The 24,175-nt window shown below is 38.1% G+C and overlaps 1 protein-coding gene across 8 annotated transcripts in view; it reads left to right on the top strand.

Annotated features, from left to right (window-relative positions):
• Positions 1-23,757, top strand: part of LOC143031989 (zinc finger protein ubi-d4-like) — a 93,098-nt gene extending 69,341 nt beyond the window's left edge. For 3 of the 8 annotated variants that reach the window (XM_076196450.1, XM_076196429.1, XM_076196426.1), the window contains 4 exons: positions 10,946-11,017; positions 21,806-21,956; positions 22,167-22,279; positions 22,521-23,756. In XM_076196450.1, the coding sequence (XP_076052565.1) occupies positions 10,946-11,017; positions 21,806-21,956; positions 22,167-22,279; positions 22,521-22,649 (465 nt within the window). In that variant the 3' untranslated portion in view covers positions 22,650-23,756. Of the gene's footprint in view, positions 1-10,945; positions 11,018-21,805; positions 21,957-22,166; positions 22,280-22,520 lie in introns of all 8 variants that reach the window. The other 5 variants (XM_076196412.1, XM_076196417.1, XM_076196425.1 and 2 more) reach the window with 4 other exon arrangements.
• Positions 23,758-24,175: the final 418 nt, after the last annotated feature.

The raw sequence follows: 24,175 nt of genomic DNA on the forward strand, positions 1-24,175 counted from the left end.
ATTCTCATGATCTCCTTATCTATTGTGCAGTCTTCCAGGAAAAGGATTAAAAAAGATGAGAAATCATGCCTCCCTCCTTTACTCCTGCTCAAACCTCAAGCCAGTCCTTCCAAGGACTTTGTGACTGTACTCAATATTTGGTGTGACAGTAAGTGCTTCCGATTGCTTCACCTTGATGGTATTTCATAATCTTGTGCAGACCACAGTGATGTTGTATATTCTAATTTGGAGCAAATATGGTTTTGTTAGTGTTTCTTTTTAGTGTGTGTGTGTATTTATTTACCTAGTTGTATCTTATGGAAAGGGGAGCTATGCTCATGGTGTCCCATCTTTGTATCCAGCAGTGTCTAGTTTGGTCTTAAATTCATGTATAGTTTTTGCACACACTTGTTTTATCCAGTTTGTTCCAGATATCCACCACTCTGCATATGTGTGTCTGTCCCTGTGGTGAAAAGACACTTTCATGCTCATCATCAATACAGATGTCTTGCTTACATTTTGCTGATATGTTTGACAAATAACAAATTATCCATGAACAACTTTCCTAAACCCATCTCCTTTTTTGCTCTGATAATTGTTTAATTTTCCATTGAATAGATCATTAATGGTCTGTACATTCCATATTTCTAATACTTTGCAATTTTTGGCATTGAAGATAATCTTGTACAGTTAGCTCCAGTTACATATTCTGTCTAGATCATTATGTAACAATCTTTAGGGTTCATCTATTTTCCTTGTGATTTCCCTGAGTGACCCAGTGGCCTGTCTGGTGGCCATTGCTGGATACCAGGAAGTTATAGGTCTCCTGCAGAAGATTGATTGATATTCTTCACATGATCTTTGTATCATCTGCTAACATATTAATGTAGTCGTTCCTTCTATCATGTTATTTATATAAATCATGAACATTACAGGTACCATAACTGACCTTTGTGGGATTTGGCTAGTCACTTCATCTCATCCATGACATCTTATCTTGTACTGTTGTCCTCATTTATCCCTCTTCCATCCTAAGAGGCTTCCTTTGGAGTCTTCCAATATGATCTAGTTTCTATAGTAGGCATTTGAGAGGTACCTTATCAAAAGCTCTCCAGACTTAAATAAAAGTTTGATACAGATGATCTTCTAGTTCTGAAGCCAAATTGATTGTCTTCCAAAATTTTCATCTTTTCAAGGTATTTACCTATCTGTCTTTCTGAATCTTCCCACAGTTTAATAGCTATGCTGGTCAGGGACACTTCTCTGCAATTCAAAGGTTTATCCTTACAGTAAACTCTCAATATAACAAACCTTAATATACTGGGTATTGGATATAACAGACCAAAAGTCTGTCTGGACAAATTCTTGCGACAACGGATTTTCATCCGTTATAGCGAGGGATCCTCGGTTATAACGGATCTTCAGATGTAACAATAGACCCCTGTCCCCATATTGTTTGTTATATTGAGGGTTTACTGTAATTTCTAATCCTACTAATTTCTAATACTGGACAAACTTCAGGATATAACGGATCTGTCTGGTATTTCCATCAGATACAACGGATCTTTGGATATAATGATAGACCAGTCCCCATATTGTCCATTATATTGAGGGTTTACTATACTTCCCCCTTTATGAATTGTCAGCATCTTAGTCCTTTTTCCTGTCCTGAGGCAATATCCCTTTTTCTGGTGAATACAGTTCAACTATGGATTTTGTCTGCCAGCTTTTATCTAGTTTGAGATTCCAATAGGCCTAGCAGTTTTTGTTCACATCTAATGTTCCAAGAGTATATGTACACCTTTCACTCTCATTTTTATATCTTTTAACTCTTCTTTGCAAAGTAATTTTCCTAGGTGAAAACTTATTGGAAATTTTATTCATTATTTCATTCTAATTTGATGCATCTGCAAAGACTTTTTTTCACTTCAGCTAAGAGATTCCTTCCCTGTGCCTGAATTTACCGTTGACAAACTTGTGTCTATGTGTTTTTGTAAGGAAGTGTTGCAAGGTATTGGTAGGTAGGTTGTAGATGTTCTTAATAATAACATTTTGAGGGAGGGAAAAGACAACTGTATATACAAGTTCAGTGGAGATACCAAAATACTGAGGCACATCAGAATAACAGGTTTAGCCTAACAAGAAGGTTTAAAAAAAAGATGGAGCCAAAAGGAGCAAGTGGGCTTCAACGATGTCAAACCAGCAGATGTGTTGTGGTGCATCTGTGTGAAAATCAGAATTATATACTTGGAGCCTACTGACTTAGTGAGGAAGAAACAAATCCAAAGAAAGAAAAGTTTTGGTTTGACATCAGCACAACTGTGGGTTCCAAAGACATCATGGTCATCAAACCATAAATATGGAAGGCTAACATTCAAGTAGCTTTTAGTGATTTTGATGAAATGGTGAAAATACTGCTGACAGAATTTCTTCAACTAAGTTTAGGCTGACACAGTAATATGAGACCCCCACAAAAATCTGATGAAACTGGAAAATATTCCAAGAATAGAACCCACCAAATGGGTTCTCATCATGCAAGGACTATTGAACATATATGAAAAGACTGTAGAACCTGAGTTTATCATCATTGGTGGGAAAAAATGAAAGTGAAATGAACATTTTAATCCAAGTGCACCCAAGGTAAATAATTCTTAGACTTACAAGACTACATCTGATTATGAACAAAATTTGAGGACATTTTCAAACTGCAAAAGATGATGTTTGTAAAGGATTTCAGATTCACAGTTATCCAAACTCAGATGTTTACAGAATTAATAACCCTCTTGAAGAAACGGAATTGGTTGGAATAGAGATGCGGTCATGGGAAGAAATATAAATTTTAGAAAAGGCAGTCATGCATTTAATTGCTGAATTTATTGTTTTGAGTATACTACAAGCATTAAAAATTGATTATTAATGACATTATTGGATAAAATTGTAGTCTGTGGAATTTTCTGGTGGCCAGTCAGGCATGGTTATATGCTAGATTGCATTAACTTAGAAGAAATTAGCCTCATTACTTGAAAAAAGTAATTGTGCTGAAATCAAGAAAAATTAGGTATCAAGAAATAGAGGATGAAATGGTGAACTACTAGTTTCACACTTTTGGGTCCATTTCTGAGGAAGATTGGCCCTGTTGTGAGTAAAGAGAATTTTATCAAATGAGGATGAAGATGCATTTACTGAAAATGATGGGCATACATCAGTCTGTTATGAACAAAGATGGTTATGTATTGAAGATAAGCTCTCAAGATTTTAGGAAGTACAAAATCTAAATTGGAGACTTGGCACTAGGTTCATCCATAGGACCAAGAATATTTCAAGAGACAGAAAGAGAGACTTCTCCATCACAAGATATTTTTCTACCTCATCTTAACATTTTGGATCCTCAAAACCAACAACAAATAGGGTTGCATCATTCAAGAAAAAATAATTGCCCTCAGTCAGTGCCTCATATGAAGAGACCAAGGAAGTTATCTCCATGCCCAGCATTCACTAATAACCACCTTCAGCCAGCATTATAGGGCCAACTCAGAGTAGATCATCAAAGTACCACACAGAAAACTACTAAAAAAACTGGAACACATAGGAGGAATACAGGGAAACCTACTAAAATGGATAGAGGACTTTCTGACTGGTAGAAAGATGAGAGTAGTGCTCAGAGAAAAATATTCAGACTGGAAAGAGGTGATCAGTGGAGTACCGCAAGGATCTGTGCTGGCACCAATAATGTTTGCTATCTATATGAATGACATGGATGAGGACGTGAACTGCTACATGAGCTTCTTTGCCGATGACGCCAAACTGCTAAGGAAAATAGAAACTGATGAGGACTGTGAAGCACTGCAAGAAGACCTAAATAGGGTATGGAACTGGAGTCAGAAATGGGAAGTGGACTTTAATACTAAGAAGTGTAGCATAATGGAGTTTGGAAAAAGCAAAAACAGAATATCAGGAAAATATACAATTGGAACCAAAGAAGTAAAGAAAGTAGGATCCGAAAAAGATTTGGGAGTAATTATCACGAACGACTTGTCCTATGATATACAGATTAACAAAATTGTCGGGGAGACTTACAACTTGCTAAGATCAATAAAAGTGGCGTTTACATACTTGGACGAAGACATGATGAAAAAAATATTGGTTACATTGATAAGGCCTAGATTAGAGTATGCAGCGACATTGTGGTCCCCCAGTACCAAAAAGAATATAAAGAAAATAGAAAGAATCCAAAGAGCAGCTACAAAAATGGCACCTGCACTTGCAAACCTATCATACGAAGAGAGATTGGCTAAACTGGAGTTACCGACACTGGAGCAAAGAAGAGAGAGAGGTGACCTATTGACCATCTACAGAATCATGAAAGGCACAGAGGTACTCGATAGTGAGAACTTACTTAACTGGGACAAAAGAAACACAAGAGGACATGGAAAGAAAATAAAAAAACATAGCTATAGAAGAGAACTGAAGAAAAACAGTTTTCCTCATAGAGTTTTGGACACTTGGAACAAACTGGACAATGAAATAGTATGCGCAAAAACCATTCATGAGTTTAAAAACAAACTAGACACTGCAAGATACAAAGGCGGGACAACACGAGCATAGCTCCCCTTCCCGCAAAATACAACTAGGTAAATACAACTAGGTAAATCACCATTGGTAAGTACAGACTTCATGCCTTTCCCTCTCGAATCATGTTCAAGTTTGATGCTATTAGGTTGTATGGTAAAATTCTTTAGGTAGGATTACATGTCAGCCTATAACCTGAGTTTGTGTGTTTGTTCTATTGAGTTCTGGAGTGCTTTTTTTTCTTACATGAATGTATATAGGAAAATGATTTACTCTTTAGTCTTGAAGTGTAAAACAGTTTGGAATGAATCTGTTGTGTTTTTTACTAAAGTGTAATGTACAAGAAAGGGCATATGCTCCTGGGGTTCCATCATTCTCATTTATCAAAGGTTGTTTCACAATTTGATGCATCTATATGGAAAACTATGTGTTTTGGTACCCTTCAAACTTGCAATCCTTAGTTTCATGGCCTGAAACGTGCAACAAAAAGAACCTTACAGTACAAACAAATCAATTTAATGTACTCAAACCAGTTGCAGGCAAAAGATTTGATCAGAAAAAGGAAACTAATAACTATATGTAGAAAGCTTGTAAGAATAGCTCTCTACTAAACATTCACAGCATAGTTTCCAACAATGGGGCTGCTGTGCTGTGCTGTGCCTGAAAGAAGATACGTTACTAGTTTGCAGGAAGACAGAAAAAGGAAAAACACCAATCACCAATCAACCAGATTACAACATACATATACCAAAGGCTTTTTTCCCCCTTATAAGGGAGGTAGCCAAAAAACAAAGGCATAAAAACCACTCCCACCCATTCCATCCCTAACATACTCCACTCCCCTCCACCCTCTTCCCTCCCTGCATCTCACCAGATTGCAAAGCAGCACTAATTTCTAGCCTTCATAAAGAAGTGTGACCCTGAGAAGGTGGTACTTGATCTTTTGATTGGGTCCGGAAACTCACTCTATTAGCCTTATCACATCTCTCTAATGATTTCTCAAATTTTAATTCCTGTATATTCACAAAAGAAAGTTAACCTTGGCACCTACCCTTCCCCACCTTCTAATAGCCATAGAAACCAACCCAGGCATATACCCATGCTCAACATGTACAAAACCAATAGACATTTCACACACCTCATCCATCAAATCACCTGCCACTCGTTTCACCTCACATGCACTACACCCACCAGACAAATTAGTACACAAACAGTAAGAGCTGCAACCATTACACAGTATGTACATACATATACCAAATACCACAGGAGATAGCCCCCCCCAAAAAAAAAAAAAGGGGCACTCCCATCCATTCCATCCCCTACATACTCCACTCCCCTCTGCCCTCTGTCCTTCCTCTTATCTTGGCATCTCCTGGTTTGACAGGTCAACTCTGCATCTTGTCCACTGCCCTGGGTCAGAAGCAGTGTCGCAAAACATAGTACATCCATAGCAAGGCTGCTTCATTAAATTGGTGACCCCTGCCCCCCCCTCCATCCCCTCATGCAGAAAAGGAGAAGAGGGACAAGGAGAAATCCCTTCGGGCTGCATCAATTTATTTCTCATACATAGTCCCTTGCCCCCATCCCCCACACCACTCCTCCTCATGCATCACAGCATCATCCATACACAACCATTCTCCATTCACCCCTATCTTCTGTCCTCTCACAATATGTATGCTAAAAAATACACCAAGTTCACTCCCTCCACCTCAGTCAAGTACATACAAAAGAGCATCCATAAAATACAAAAAAAAAAAAATGAATAAGAATGCACAGATTTAGAGAAAAATTTAGAAAGCATTAACATAAGTACCCATTCATAGAACAATGGATGAGATAACTGCAACCATTCTGAAAACAAGAAAAAGACACATTTCAAGAGGTTACAGAAAAACTACAACCCAAACTACACAAGAGATAACCAACTTAATGAAAAAAAAAGTTAAATGAAAAATAAAACTAGATAAGATCAAATAGAATTAATTGAGTAATTGTTGCATTGAGTTTCACTAAGTGAAAAACTTTTACCATTCTTGAGCCACTAATTCATTGATCTGAAAAAAGTTTAGCCTCACTGCACTGTGAGCCAGCACTCCAACTTTGGTGAGCAAGGAGTATGGTGTGGGGGTGTAAGGTCACAGCATTATCCATAGTTTGGGCCATATGAGCTCAGAGTGCTTATCTGGGAGGGTAATAGCTGTCAGTTATATCTGAGAGGGTAATAGCTGTCCAACATGTGATCTAAGACCATGGTGAATCACAGTAGCTGGCAACAGTACTTGGGTCCACCCACAGATCTCTTTGGGAAGAAGCTTTGGATTGTTGTCTGTACTGTGGAACTTTTTCCATGTCGCCTGCTGAAAGTGGTATGGTGAGGGAAGGATTCAATGGTTGCCAGGTCCCCATGTGTAAAAGTGGAATAAATACAGTCGAAGTTGATAGAGATATTGGGCCCAATCAAGAGACCAATTGCCAACCCCTAAGGGTTTCACCTCCTAATAAAAGTGCAGGGGTTGGTAGATCTTGAAATTGGGCAGCTTTGTTGTCCATTTTGCAAGACCACTACATGTAGGTAATCTTTCATCATAATGAAACAGAATAAGAAAAAGAACAATTACAGCAATTAAACAAAAACATAGTAAACTAATAAACAACACAAAGGAAAACTAGGAAGAACAAATAGCTCCAATCGATGGGGAAACAACAAAAACAAAAATTATGGAGAACAATAAGCCCATCAAAAACTCAAAATTAACCCTCCCTACCTGTGAAGCAGTTTGGGCAACCCAAGGAAAAGTGACATCACCAAAACAGCAATATAGTATCATCAACAAACACTCCAAAACAAGATTCAAACGCACTGCATGTTAGGTGGAACCAGTAGTAGCATGTGTTGCATTTGATGGATGTGTGTGCATAGTTTATTGTATAGAGCATGTGGAGCAAGGGTAAGGGCCTATAATTTGCTGAGAAATATAAGAGTGGTATTTCATGGGAGAGGACATGATGAAAAACTCATTAAAAGTCCATTTCATATCAGACAGGAATATGCAGTAGTGGTGTGATTACCAAACCTAAAGAAAGATGTAAGAAAAGTAGAGGATACAAAGGGCAGCTACCAAGATGATCCCAAGTCTAGAAAAAAAGACATATGAGGAAAGAATAAAAAAAAAAAAAAATAGAACTTCCAACATTGGAAGTACAAAGACAGAGAGGCAACATGATAATGATATTTGCAGTAGAGAAAGGTGTAGGAAAAATTAACAGGATTTGTTGGTATGGGATGAATGATCAGTAAGAGCTTATAATAGAAAATTTAGAAAACAAACCTGTCAGAGATGTTAGGAAGTATAGCTTTAGATTTATGGAACAAATTGGATGAAGGTTTTATCGAAGCCAACACCATACAGTCGTACCTCGGTACTCGACCGCCTCTATACTCGACCAAATCGGTGCTCGACCAAAAAATTCGAGTAGAAAATGCATCGGACCTCGAACAGATTTTCGGTGCTCGAACAGCGGGTAAGCGTCAGTTCGACTCAGACCGCCAGCGGAGTAAGACGTATGCAGTTTGTTCGAGTATTTCTTCCCAGATTTAAACTTTTTCGTGTTGCTCTAGCCCTTAATAATGGGTCCAAAGAAAGACAGTGATAAGGGGAAAATTGGTTTCGGTGTTCGAACAAATCGGTGCTCGACCACCACCTCAGAACGGATTATGGTCGAGTACCGAGGTACGTCTGTATATGAATTTTAGGCAAAGGTTGATTAGTGGAAGAAGAGATATAACCTATGAGCACACACTCAATCCTATATACTACAGTTAGGTAAATACAACCATTGCAGGAAGGACATAGAACACCTTATACTACATTGCCCAACACTGATTATCCTTAGACATCAACACGGTATTTCTTTCCTTAATAACCTATGTGTCTGTCTGGTGGCCATTGTCAGTTACCTGGGAGCTGTTTGTCTGCTACAAGAGACTTAAGTTTGATTTTTTTAAATGGATATGAGCCTTCCCTTTTGTATCAACCCTGCCTAAACGCATTTCAATCTGATCTATCAAATTCCAGTCATTTCCCATAATCATGGAAATAATTTCTCTAGCATTTTGCAATTTGTGTTCTGGATGTTCCCTCCTGAAACAATGTGATCCTCTTTTCAGCCAGCACTGAAAGAACATTTGGTCATATCTACTACATCTCTGATGAGATTCCCTATTAATACCTTCCCCCACATCTTTCAGTGTATTTTGTATTTCCCTTTTCTGCTGGTTCATGATCTTCATGAAGTTGACTGCATCCTTCTCTTGGTTAGAAGACCAGCCTTCTCAAATATTCATCAATTCATCAATCTTTTCATATTGGCTGGATCCTGGTGAATTCTATGTTTTCTGCGTGAGGATTGCATCTGGGGCACTTTGAGTCTTTGGCCAGATATGTTCTGTATGGATAATGTTTTAGTGTTGGGTGATGGCCTCAATACATTAATTTTTCACTCAATTCCATTCTTGTAAAACTTTTTTTATTTCTTAAACAATTTATCACAAAAATAATCAAGTTCTTACTTTCTGGCTCCCATATATTCCAAGGTTCTGCTCAATACACTAATATAGGTACAGTCACTTCATCATAAAACCTTATTTATGCATTCATCCCCAAATACTTATTATCCTTAACACTTTCCATTCCAACCAGACATTTATTTGGTTCCCTTAATCTATAATTCACCTACTCAAGAACAGTCCCCACCAAGAGAGAAACTTTTAAAAAATTTAACTGATATCTAATACACTCTTCATCAATTTCATTGCACAAAATCCTTCATCAGCCAGATCTATCAATCATCCTTGCTGTATATGTACTCTACATATGGCACTTGCTCTCCTGCCATATGGATGTCCCCCTGCACCAAGTTTCAGTCATGTGACTGTATCGAGTTGGGGAATGGATTTAGAGGTATTGAAGAGTTTCTGTGATGGGTGTAAAGTTTGTGTGATAATGGTAAATAAGAGGGCCAAGTTGTCTGAGGTCAATGTTTTAAGGTAGGGCTATGTAAGGTAATTGTGGCTGTTTAACATGCATATGGTTGGAGTGATGAGAGAACTGAATGTAAGTATTATTAGTAGGGTAGTGAGGTTAAAAGGGGCAAGAGTAGGTATTAAACAGTATCATATGCAGATGGCTCGTCTGCTAGTAGAGACAGAGAAGGGTTTGAAGAAGTTGATGAATAACTTTGGTGGGGATTGCTTTGGTAGAAATTTGAAGGTTATGGTGGTAGCCAAGAGTGGACACAAAGTTGACGTACAATTGTTTGGGGGTAGAAAATTGAGCTGGTTATAGATATCTGGGAACTGATGTTCATAAGTGAAAGACTGGAGGAGGGGTTAGATATGAGATGGAGGGAGAGAAATTAAGATGTGCCCTGAAAATAGCATGGGGGAAAAAAGGATATCAGTGGAAACAATGAAAGGAATGAAGCAACAATTGTCTTGACTGTTATGCATGGAAGTAAGACCTGGGTAATAAATACAAGAGAGAAAATTTGTGTCAAAGCAGTGTAGATGAGATGTGATAGGGTCATGTATGGAGTAAGAAAATATTACAAAGTAAGGAACAGTAGATTTTATGAAAGGACTTGGATACAGATAGGATTCGGAGAAACAATAGAAGAGCACAACCTGAGGTAGTATGGTCATGTTATGAGAAAAGATGGAAGTAAACATCCTTGGAGAATGCATGAATTAGTGCCAGGAGTGAAAGCAAAGGGCAGACAAAAGAAAAAGTGGGTGGATAGGGTAACTAAACCCATACGAACATGAGGTCAGGCTGTTGAGTAAGAGATAATATATTTAGATATTATGGTTGGAGAAGAATGTATAGATTGAGGTGATGACTTCTTCTTTGAGGGGGGTGTACCAGAGATAAACTTGCAGTAATGCAGGTAAATTGTTGAGATAGTCTTTCCATTGTGTCTGAGGCAAAGAATGAAAAGGACACATTTAGTGGGAGTGAAAGGGATAAAGATGTTCATTTACCTTGATTAGCCACCTCACTTTGTAGGTAATGGCAGATTGGATTGGTGGGAGGTTGGGGGATGTAGACTGGCTGGCATGTTAAATATTTGACCCATACATTCACATATAAAGAATTTCCTTTACATGCAGTGTAACAAAAACATTTCATTATTTATCTTGTCTTCCACACTTTTTTTTCCTTGTAATATTCAATCATATTTTTATATACAGTAATCTTTTCTCCATGTGGTGCCAAAGCATTTCAATGGCATGAATTTTTATCCCCATTACCCATTCATAAATCCTAGCATCTCATTCATGTGAAATTATGTACATTGGTATTCTTTCAAACACCCTGTCTTTCACTTCTGTTAACAGGTTTCCATTCCACATGTTCTCCAAGGCAACCGCAACTTTGCGGCTGCCAACTGCAGCTATATCTACCCCAAGGTATCTGTGTGAATCATCTCTGTATAATTATGCCCCCCATATTTTTTCTAAACTCCATCACTGTTTTTAACCAGACCATACATTTTTTATATATGTTTACTAAAAGAATTCTTTATCTTGAAGTTGTCTCCAAAATGTTGTATTTTACTGTAATTTTCAATCATTAATCATTACCCCATCTGGGGTATTGGCTGCATGTTATTGTGTGGTATAAACTGTGCAGTAGCATGCAATTAATACTTTAGGGACTATATGGTGTGTCCCTACAGACCAGAGGCTCATATCATTTTGTCTATGTTAGAGGAAATCTCTAATCTTAGAGAAATGATGCTACTTTATTGTGCTGTGACTGTCCCTCCATTATGCTGTCATACCCTCTTGTAATACTGTCTTGCACCACTTCTTTGGGTATATACTTCCATTTTTTCCCCTCCCCCGTGGTAGGGGGAAGAAAGAATGCTGTCACTTGAGTCTTCCTATTCAGGTCGTAAATGCAGCTAAAACATGATGGAGTGTGGGATTAGGCATCCTGTTCTCTTTAGCCCTATGGGTACATTCCTGTGAGAAGTCAAGGCATTAGAGGGTCTGGGAGTTTTCCAAACAGAATCCTAAGGTTTGGGTCTTTTAATGTGCATGGATGTGGTACAGATAAAAATAAAAGGGAAGAGATAGGCATTATGTTTGTGAGAAGGAAGATGGATGTGTTGGCATTAAGTAAAACTAAATTGAAGGGGAGGGGTGATTTTGAGTTTGGGAGTGTAGTGGGGAGGGTGTTGGGAGTGAGGAGAGGATGAGGAAGGGAAGGGGTGGCTCTACTAGTAAGTGAGGAGGTAGGTAAGCGAGTGGTGGAGTGGAAGGTTTCTTCAAGGTTAATGTGGATGAAGGTGAAACTGGGAAGGGAGATGTGGGTCTTTGTAAGTGCATATGGGCCTGGTAGTGAGAAGAGTGTAGAGGAAAGGGAGGCTTTTTGGACAGATTTAAATGAATGCGTAGAGAGTTTTGGGAGGAATGTCAATGTAGTGGTATTGGGAGATCTCAATGCTAGAGTAGGGGATGAACCAATAGATGGAGTTGTTGGGAAGTGTGGAGTGCCAGGTAAAAATCATAGTGGAGAGTTAATGGTGGAGATGTGTTTAGAGTTGATGATAGCTAACACAGTATTTAGGAAGAAAGTCAAGCATAAGTACACATGGGAAAGTGGTGGATGGAAGGGTGGTTGATAAGGCATTAATGGACTATGTAGTGGTATCCAGGAAAAGAGTAGAAGAGTTGTGGATGTTCATGTTCCTAGGGGAGTATAGGAATATATATATATATATATATATATATATTTTTTTTTTTTAAGTGCAGGGTGATCTAATAGAGGTGTTCAAGTAGATCAAAGGCTTTAACAAGGGTGATACAAACAAGGTTGTCATATTAAAACAACAGGGCAGGACTTGCAGTAATGGTTACAAACTGGACATATTTAGATTTAAAAAGGAAATGGGCAAGAATTGGTTTACTAATAGGGTGGTTGATGAATGGAATAAACTTAGTAACTATGTAGTAAGTGCTGAAACTATCAGTTGTTTTAAGAAACGATTGGACAACTTTATGGATGGGGATGACAGGTGGTGATGGATATGGAGCTGCCTAGTGTAGACCTTATGGTCTCTTGCAGTCTCCTTCATTCTTATGTTCTTAAGAGTGGATGATAGGTGAAAAAAGAGGAAAAAGGCAGAAAGTAGAGAGGTGCTTAGAGCAAAATGTTTAAATGAGAAGGAAAAGGAGCAGGAGCACAAGCACAAGGAGAACCTGAGAGTAATGTGGGAGGTGGTGAAGGATAGAGTAGGTGTGGAAGAGGAATGGGAGTGTTTCAAAGAGGAAGTGACAAAGTGTGCAGATTTGGTATGTGGAACAAGGAGGAAGGGAGGGAATAGAAGGAAAGGTAGTGATTGGTGGAATGATGAAATGAAGAAGGTAGTAAAAGAGAGGAAACGAGAATTTAGATGTACAGATTTTAACGGAAGAGGAGGCAGCAAGAGGCAAATGGGCAGAGTATTCTAGAGAGCTGTTGAATGTGGAGGATAGGGAGGGATTGGTAATAGCAGTGGAAAATAAAGGTGATGGGAGAGGGAAATGGGAGAGAAATAAGGAAAGATGAGGTGCAAGTAGCTCTGAAAATAATGAGAACAGGTAAGGCACCGAGGTTAGATGGGTGTCATGCAGAGTATCTGAAGAAGGGAGCTACATAATAGTGGACTGGCCAATGAAGTTGTTTAATGTGTGTCTAAGGGAGGGTAGAGTGCTGGGGGACTGGAGGAGTGCCTGTATAGTTCCTCTTTACAAGGGAAGCGGGGACAAATGTGAATGTAGTAGTTTGAGAGGGATCAGTTTGTTGAATGTAGATGGGAAAGCTTATAGGAGGGTTTTGACTGAGAGGATTAGGAGAGGAACAGAGGGAGTAATTAAAGAACACTGTGGGTTTAGAAAAAGTAAGGGTTGCATGGATAAGATTATTGTGATAAAAGCATGAGAAAGCTTTAGGAAAAGGTAAGGAAATTTGTGGGCCTTTCTGGATTTGGAAAAGGCTTATGACAGGGTAGACTGGAAGGCACTGTAGGAGCTATTGCAGATATGTGGGATTGGGGGAAAGCTGTTAAGGGCAGTTAAGAGTTTTTACATGAGTAGTAGAGCCTATGTAAGAATTGGAAATGGAAAGAGTGAATGGTTTGAGGTAAGGGTGGGACTGCATTGGGGATGTGTGATGTTGCCATGGCTGTTCAATGTGTACATGGATGGGGTGGTGTGGGAGGTAAAGGGAAGGGTAATGGGCAGGGGAATGGAGATAGTTAAAATGGAGAAAAGTGGGAGATGAGCCAGTTGTTGTTTACTGATAATACTGTGCTTGTGGCAAGGTCAGAGGAGGGATTAAGGGAGTTAGTGATTGAGTTAGGGGATGTATGCAATAGGAGAAAGTTGAAGGTAAATGTGGGTAAAAGCAAGGTGATGAGATGTGCAAAGGTAGAGGATGGCAGTGAGTTGGAAGTCTAAAAGGAGAGAGGCTGGAAGAAGTGGATAGTTTTAGGTATTTGGGGTCACATGTGGCAGGAAAGGGAGGAGTGGAGGTGGAGGTAAATTGTAGATTGAGAGAAGTAAGTAAATGCCATGGGTGATTAAAAAGTGTTATGAGAAATAGGCATCTGGGAATGAATGCCAAGAGAAGATTGTATGAAGGGGGGAGGAGGATTGTGCTGGTGGCATTGTATGGGGCAGAGACTAATTTAAGATACACTGAGAGGAAAAGTTTAAATGTGTTTGAGATGAAATGTCTGGGAAGTATGGTAGGGATAACTAGGTTGGATAGAGTGAGAAACAAGGAGGTTATGAGGGAGCAGGAGTGGAAAAGGAGATGATAGAGATGGTTGATGAAAGATTATTGGGATGATTTGGACATGTGGAAAAATGAGTGAAGAAAGGTAACTAAAAGAGATGCGGAAGTCAGAGGTGGAGGGAGTGAACTTGAGGGGATGACTGAGGATGAGATGGATGGATGGGGTGAATGGGACATTGAGCAAGAGGGGAATGTCTGTTGAGGGAGGAATGGAAAAGGGAGGAAATAGGGATGAATGGAGAGTGACTGTGTATAGATGACACTGTTATGCAAGGAAGGGAGGGGCAGGGGATGGGGGGTAGAGGGTGCTTATGTGTGAATGATATTTTAACACAGCTAGAAGGTATTTCTCCCCGCCTTCTCTTTTTCTGCATGAGGTGATGGAAAGTGAGGTCGCTGATTAAGTGAAGTGGCCTTGCTGTGGATGTGCTGTGTCTTGCTACATTGCTTCTGACCTAGGGCAGTGGGTAGGTTATGGGAGTGACCCGTCATCCATGAAGAGCGATGAGAGGGGGGAAGGTTGGTGGATGAGAGTGGAATGAGTGGGATTAGGTATGTGCTTTTGACTTGGCTACCCTCCTTATAAAGGGGAAAAGCTCTTGGTATATAGAGAGATAAACTATAAAGTATCTCTAAGTCATTGGATGTACAAGAGAAGGGGGTGGAAATAAGTTGGAAGTGTGTTTGAAAGGAGAGAGGTTGAAGGAAATGGAGAGCTTTAAGTATTAAGTCACATGTAACAGGCAAAAAGAGTAGCAATGGAGATGAATCATAGAGTAACGATGGGAAGTAAATGTATTGGGGGATTAAAAAGTGTCATGAGAAATAGTAACAGGATAAATGCAAAGAAGAAACTATAAAGGAATGATTGTGCCCTTAACTCTGCATGAAGCAGAACTTGAAATTTAAAGGACGCATGAAGAAAGAGCCTAAATGTGCTTGAGATGAAGTGTTTCAATATTATGGTGGTAATTATGGATATGGATAGAACGAGAAATGAGGTGAGGCAGAGAACAGGGGATAGTTTGGATATATGAAAAGAATGAGTGTGAAAGGCAAAGGTAGATAAGGTAAACTTGAGGGGAAAATTGAGAATGAGATGGATGAACAGGGTGCAAGGGGTAATAAGTGTAAGATGAATGTCTGTTGAACATTAAAGAGAGAGTATGTATGGGTATGAGTGAATTTTTTTTCATAAAAGGATGAAATTTTGACACAGCCTGAAGGGATTTCTTCTTGTCTTATCTGTAAATTCTTGAGTGGCCAAAAGGTAAGGTTGCCAAATAATAAAGTGGTAGGTTAAACCAAGTTTGACTATCATGTCCTGCTGTAGAGGTGCTATATCTTGCTGCATTGCATCTGACTCGAGCAGTGGGTGTGGAACAGGGATGACCCTTCACCCTCAAGGAGCAAAGATAGAAGGGGGACAACAAATAGTTTTTGGGTGTGGGATGGGTAAAGGGTGGGTATATGTTTTGACTGACATCCCCCTTTATAAAGGGGAAGGGCCTTTTGATGTAAGAGTATGTGTATTTCTAAGTCATTATGGTAATAGCTTTTGCTTTGGATTTTATTGAAAAAAATGCAACTCCACAGTAGAAAACATTGATCTTTAGTCTTCATAGATCTCCTTGAGACAAAATCTTGAGCTGATGTCTGTGTATCATTAGTGTGGGTAGGTTGTGTATACATATATTTGGAAAAGATATTTGACATAGTGCCACACAAAAGATTGATGTGGAAATTGCAAGATGTAGCAGGCCTTAGAGGGAATATATTGAAATGGGTAAAAGACTTATCAAGTAATAGACAAAAGAGATCAATTCTAACACCTGTGATGTTCCCATTATGTATAAATGACATGATGAATGGAATAGATAGCTATATGGACTTATTTGCAGATGATGTCAAAATCATGAAGTAAAGAAATGCAAACATGATTACGGGATTGCAAACTGCCACAGGAAGATCTAGATAAGGTTTATGAATGGAGCCAAAGTGGAAAGCAAGTTTCAGTACAATACAATACAATATAATACAAAAAAGATAAATGAGGAGATATAAAATGGGAATTGAATTAATAGCAAAGGCAAAACAGGAAAACAAATTAAGGGTTTAGATCAGGGATGATTTGTCAACAGAAAGCTATATAGAGAAAATAACAGGAGAGACTTATAATTACATGGAAGAGGACATGATGAAAATTATTGTATAATTAAAGATATGATTTGCCCCAGAATTGAATATGTGGCAGTGATGTGGTCATCACACCTAAAAGAAAAAAAAAAAGAAAAAAAGATATACAAATGACAGTAACCAAGATGGTCCAGAATCAAGACACATGAAGAAAGATTAACAAAATAAAAAAAAATGGAACTTCCCATATTAGAAGTGAAGAGAGGCGGCATAATAAGGATGTCTAGATCAGAGAAAGGTATAGAAAAATGGAGAGAGAGAATTTGAAGTATGGGATTAAAGATCAACAAGAGTTCATAGAGAAAAAAAAATAAGAAAACAAATTTGTTTGAAAAAGGTGAAGAAATATAGCTTTCATCATAGATGTATAGATAAATGGGACTCATTGATTGAAAATATAATCCAGGCTAACGTCATAGTGAATTTAAGGCAAAATTTGATGAGTAGAGGCAAAGAGACCAGAACCCAGGAGTACAGCTCCAACCTTGTATACAACAACTAGGTAAAGATAAAAGATATCCTTTACAGTTGTGCTTGTACCTTTTACCAGCTTCCATACAATGATTTCCACCTTTAACGTATAAAATATCATTAAAGAAAGGGTATTACTTCTGGTAGAATTTCCATGAAGAGAAAACTGTTGATTTAGAGCTGAAGGTGAAAGAGATCAGACAGTTTGATAGAGATAAAAATGTAAATAATATAACATGGGACCCACACCATTTCATCACTTCCACCATCAAGGAAGGTAAGGAAGTATGGGAAACTATGAAAGGATTGGAACCAATGTGATTTACAGTACTTACAATACAAGAACCCATCCATGAAATGAAAGATATTCCTGAAGCTATGGATTGATGACCAAATGAAGAAACACAAACCATAAGATTTATAACAAGACGAAAGTTAAGAATCTTTTCAAGGCCTTGGAGGAGAAAGCAGGTTAGGGTTACACTGGTAATTGTAAAACAACCATTAGATGATTTCCATGATTTTAAAGATGATTTTGTCTGCACAATTCTTGTGTCACTTGGAAAGTTTCAGCATGAGAAGTGCCTGATCATTCATTCATTTGATTGAGAAGTGTATGAAAGGGTTATGGAAGAAGTGTCTAATACTATGTAGAGATGAATATTCTGACACAGTCAGTTTGGCTTTAGGTCTGGAAGGTCCTGTGTGTCAAACTTTTTAAGCATTTACATGAGAGTAATTAATGTGCTGGAGGTGAGGGAGTTGAGGGTGGATTGTGTTTACCTCAATCTAGGGAAAGGTCTCAAAATGGGTTCTCAGCCTATGATTCATTGAGCCCTTGTGGGCCACAGTAGTTCACATATAGGACCATGAATCAAAAACTAGTGATAGTTTGTGGATGCACTAGGGTTCTACTCACTAGTGATGGGGTTTCTGGGAGGCTAAAGAACAGCGAGACATAAGTACAGGTACGTAAGGAAAGAGGTTTAGCACCCCTGGTATAGACTACATTGACTGAAGAGATCTCTAGATCAGGGATGGGAAGGCTTTACGAAGTCAGGAGAACAAATTAAGTAAGGCTATATGTGTAAAAGATGTGAAGAAATGTAGTTTTCCATATAGATGCACAAATACTTGGAATAGTTTAGAAGATAATATAGTCCATACTGGAACAATGAATGAATTCAAATCCAAATATAGTGAGTCCTCCATATACGGTAATTCTTTATACAGTAAATTCACAGTTATGTTATTTGGTAATTACTACCCTCGATTCTATATACGGTAAGAAAAATTCACAGATACGGTATCCACTAGATTTTTGAAGAGGAAAGAGCAGGGAGAAGGTACATCTGCCATATCCTATTATTACATGTTATAATGGGTTTGGTATATGGTAATTTCAATTTGCAGTAAGGTTTTCAGGAACGCATATGTACCTTATAACGAGGACTTACTGTATGATAATTGGAAATCAAGGATATAGATCAAGTTGGAACCATACATGAATTTTATGTTAGATACGATCAAATGGAGAATAGATAGGATCCCAGGAATGTTGCTTCTTTCCTATATACTACAGTGAGGGAAATACAACAAGATGTAAAAAGAAAAAAAAAATCTTGTTTGTTTATTTGTTTTGTTATCATTTGTCTGTTTATTTATTATTATTTGCTTGATTCTCATTTATTATTACTTATATGTCAATTTATTATTATTTACCTGTTTGTTTATCATTTAACTATACCTATGTATTTATGTATTTTATTTATTATTTACATTATTATAGTTTTTATTTATTCATTTGTTTATATATCATTATTTTTTTTTTCGCATCCGACCTCTACCAAAAGGTCTCCTGTCAGCATGCTCTGCCTTTGTAATCCTTTGTAGAGGACTGGACTCTCCAGCTTGACTTTTGAATGAAGAATAAAAGTTCAAAGGCATCCTTATTTCCACAACTCACACTGATTTTCTGCTTCAGTAACAGAAGCAAAATGCTTCATCCTTTTGCTGTTAGTCAGAAATTATTCTTTGACAATGTTATCCTTAACCCATTAAACTCCGATGACAAGATTCTTGTCATTTGGTTTAATAAAACAAAAAAATCGTAAAACACCAAAATGTTTGATCAAACACCAGATAAATATGACATCAGTCCTCGCGCTTGACCCCGCGAGGACTGACGTCATATTTTTCTGGTGTTTGATCAAACATTTTGGTGTTTTATGATTTTTTGTTTTATTTGACCAAATGACAAGAATCTTGTCATCGGAGATTAATGGGTTAAGATCCAGTTGGCATGCATATTCTTCCTTCAGAAGATTGGCTGGTACCAAGTTGTACCGTATTCTTCAGCAAGGATGTAAAACTGCTGGAACTATGAACATCTTTCTTGTACGACTCTTCACTGAGGAAAACATTTCTCCTCTCAGCTCAGCATCATATGACAAGTTACCATCTTTTGTTGTTGTAGTTGCATCAGGTATTTACCCTCAATTTTCTTCTTCTTCTTCTTCTTCTTCTTCTTCTTCTTCTTCTTCTTCTTCTTCTTCTTCTTCTTCTTCTTCTTCTTCTTCTTCTTCTTCTTCTTCTTCTTCTTCTTCTTCTTCTTCTTCTTCTTCTTCTTCTTCTTCTTCTTCTTCTTCTTCTTCTTCTTCTTCTTCTTCTTCTTCTTCTTCTTCTTCTTCTTCTTCTTCTTCTTCTTCTTCTTCTCTTCTTCTTCTTCTTCTCTTCTTCTTTGCTTCTTCTTCTTCTCTTCTTCTTATTATTATTCTTCGTCTTTTATTCTTCTTCTTCCTCCTCCTCCTCCTCCTCCTCCTCCTGGCTTGTCCATGGCAGTTTCCAGTCTCTTCACAAATATTTTTGGTTTTACCTTCCCATAGATACCTTACCACTGCAAAGTGTCGTAATCTTTTCTGGTGGATGGGTACGCCTTCATCAGTTCTCCATCCTTTTGTGGTCATGTCATGATATCACCACATAAATACCAGAGTGCTTTAAACTTACTGTCAGAGTTTGAATGTAGTTAATCTCATCTTTCAAGTCACTTGTAGTTTAGACTGTTTTCAGTTGTGCATAATGATATCGAGTTGTATTTCCAATCCTTTGGCCTTCTATTTTGTTTCCAGTGATACAAATTTGTCATTACAGCTCTAGATATCTTGTAGTAAAAAAGACATCTTTTTCATCCACATTAGTATATTTATAGATTTTGCCTGTTCAGGTCATACTGTATTGCCCCTTCTTCCTGTCTGAAAATCCAAAACATGGTAGTCCCATTGAATATTTTACTTGTGGGATATATATCTTGCATATAATTTTCATGCATCTTATTTTCTTTTGTCCTCATTATAGGAACTTTGCAGCTACCAAAAAACTGGCTTCAGCCATTGGCCAGACCCACAGGTCTATTAGTGGGGATTTGTTAGGATTGCATTGGTTATAAATAGAGCAACAAAAGACATAGGGATGACAGATATCTGCATGTGGTGTTCCTGCAAGGTGGGCAGCAAAGCTGCCCATTTTCAAAACCCATCAATAACCTTGCTTCCATCAGGAGGTGCAGCTCTGAGGGGCTGATACTTAGTCCCTGGACCAGGACTGGTACTCTCACTGATAATTTCAACCCAGCCCTTCTAAGCTACCAGAAGAGGCTGGATGACCGCATTGTGGACAACTGCCCAGGATGTAACACTTCACCCTGTACTATTCAACATATAATGGAAGACTACATTATACACAATCATGCATGCAAACAACACATCATACACTCTATAAAGGATTTGTGGGAAAATCCCATTCCGGCCATGGCATTCCTTGGGGAGATGGGACTGCATGGACAGACAATCTAGGGAACGACAATAACAACAAATGTATTTCTTACACTTTTTCACTCACGAGGAACTGACATCCAACACTCCCATACAGATACAACATGGACAGCACTAAAGTTTCTTCCCAGAGAGATCTGTAGGAGGTTCCAAGGACAGTTGCCAGCCACTGTGGGGCTGTAGGTTTTCCACTTAGTAAAAGTGAAGGAAACAGATGATTGATTGTTCTGTAGCTGTTGTGTCATGCAATTATGTAGAGCAAATGTTCTTAAAGTTATTCCTAAAGTGAATACCCCAGGCCTCCACACACAAAATCAAGAATGTATTTATAGACTGTCCAGCACTGGGCAAATTTACAAAGATGCCATCAATGATTTACTTAATAGGGAGAGAAAATTACAAGGCCAAAAGTGAAGGAGCGAAGAACATATATCTCCTGTATGAAAATAATGCCACTAAAGCAGTTATTTGGTTTCACTCCAATGAATTGGTAATGCCTTGAATTATTTTTTCATTTTATGAATTTTTCACCATAGTTAAAGGGTTGATATTATCTCAACTCTTTCAAACTCTTTCAGTGTTGTGATAGGCTTTACATATTTGATTCTGCCTCATGCTGGATAGCACCTTGTGTTGAAGGAGTTAGGGCATTCACAAATAAATCCTAATACAATGATTTTGCAGAGTATGTTTTTTGGAAATGTTGAACAATCACGTATAAACCCTAACTCAATGCTTTTTATAGAATATATTTTGGGAAATATTATGTTATTTTCCTCAGCTCAAGACAGAACTGAGGTTTGGAGGGATTAGTGAATTTAGCCCAACCAAAATGTTTGTAATAAAACCCTGTATAGATTTATCTGTTCAATAATGCTTTTGAATTTTAGGTATTTTGCCTTTATATTTCAGGCATCATTATCTCAACATGGTCTTAGCCCAGATGAAAAGCCCAGAGCCAACCCAAACTCCTATTGTGACTTCTGCCTTGGAGATACTAGCTGTAACAAAAAGACTGGAGAACCAGAAGAACTTGTGTCATGTGCAGATTGTGGTAGATCAGGTAAATTTTGAAGTTTGTACCTTTCATTTCAGAACACCATAGTTGATTTTTTTTCTTTTTCTTTTTTTCATCTTTGATTTTGTCATTATTGATTGGTTTAGAATTTTGCTATTGTTGTGAGGACTATGTGCACGACTTTTGTGGTGTTATTAAACACTCCTGTGATTAAGAGATGAGTGAGAATGTCAATGTGAGACTTGTCCGTCCCAGGGCACCCCTCCTGCCTTCAGTTCACGGCCAACATGGTCATCTCAGTGCAGACATACCGATGGCAGTGTATAGAATGCAAATGCTGTACGCACTGTGGCACGTCAGAGAATGATGTGAGTACCATGTATATATATTTACAAATATATATATATACTCTGGGGAAAAATCTCCTCTTCAATCATTGGAATGTTTTCTAAGCCTTGGATGGGTTCTGTCACATAATCCCTTGATCCCCCACTTTGTCATTATGGACTTCCCCACTTGATATATAATCTTTGCAAGACAAAAATAACATCTGAGAGGATCAGAATGAACATGCATGTAATTTGCTCAACATTTTTTTCACATCTACAGGAACAGTTACTTTTCTGTGATGACTGTGACCGTGGCTACCACCTCTATTGTTTACATCCTCCACTCTCTGAACCTCCAGAGGGAGAATGGTCCTGTACATTGTGTAAAGATCATTTCCAACCTAAGTAGAAGATATTTACTTTAATGCCCTTCAAGACAAAATCATATATATGAGAGAAGACATAAGGATATCAAAGCTATGAAATATATTAAAAAAAAAAAAAAAAAAAGAGTTTATGTGGATTGGTGAAATGGAATAGTCACAAGGTGAGATCATTGTATTGTACTCCCATTTCAGCCTGACACATAAGTATGAGAAATAGATCAAGTTGTAAGAAGTCTTTGTTAACACGCTAACCTTTTCTGCATTATCTTCAGCAAGAACTTGCAGAGATGTGGAATTACTTAATTTTTTGGGGGGATGTAGAGGAGAATTAAAAAGATATGTACAATTTCTTGTAAATTTCATCTGAAGAGAGAAATTTAGTACCTAGAAAATGTTTCTTTGCTCACCTATTAGGTGCTGTATACACAGAGTATTTCATTAGTGTTGCAAGCATGCATGTAGAATTGCAAACACATACACACACACCTGCTGACCATTTACAGAATCATGAAGGGCACAGAAGTCCTTGATAGAGAGGACTTACTAAATTGGGATAAGAGAAATACAAGGGGACATGATAAGAAATTCAAAAAGGATAGTTATAGAAGAGACCTGAAAAATAAAATGTTTTCCACACAGAGTGGTGGACATCTGGAACAAACTGGATAAAACAATAATGTGTGCAAAAACTATACATGAAATTAAGAGTAAACTAGACACTGCAAGATACAAAGATGGGATACCACAAACATCGCTCCCCTTCCTGTAAGATACAGCTAGGTACAAACACACACACACACCTACCATTGTAGCCACCCCACACTGGCTACAGAGCTAACATGAGCTAAGAGGAGCTAAGATAAGAGGGAAGAAAGGGTGGTGGATGCGGGTGAAATGGGTGGGAATGGTTAGTTGCCTTTTGACTGGGTTACCTCCCTTGTAAGGGGGGAAAAGCCTTAGTATTTACCTAGTATTTACCTAGGTGTATTACACGGGAAGGGAGCTATGCTCATGGTGACCCGTCTTTGTATCTTTCAGCATCAAGTTTTTTCTTAAAATCTTGAATAGTATTTGCACACACTGTTTCTTTATCTAAGTGTGTGTGTGTGTATATATATATATATATGTATATATATATATATATATATATATACATATATATATATATATATATATATATATATATGTAATTGTTCACTGGGAAGTGAAACAATTACAAATCCAAGATATTAGCTAAGACAGAATCTATAAATGGTGTCACTGTAATGAGTAGGTCATTCTAGATTATCTTAACTCCTACATGGCGATATCCCTTTCACAAGGGACCAATGACAGATACTTCCTATTAGTGGTCTTACTAGAAGGATGCTCACACTGCCTCCGGACTAGGCCCAAGATCTCTCTTTATCAACATCAGTATTTCCTCCACCTTTTCACATAAGGTGAGCAAACAACATATGACTGTTCTCAGCATACAATTATAGGCTGGTGACACCGATTTAATGAAGCAACCTTGCTGTCGGAGTGCTATATCTTGTGACACTGCTCC

Source organism: Oratosquilla oratoria, chromosome 1, assembly GCF_046742065.1.
Source record: "Oratosquilla oratoria isolate Oo_2021 chromosome 1, ASM4674206v1, whole genome shotgun sequence".
Classification (NCBI taxonomy): Eukaryota; Metazoa; Arthropoda; class Malacostraca; order Stomatopoda; family Squillidae; genus Oratosquilla; species Oratosquilla oratoria.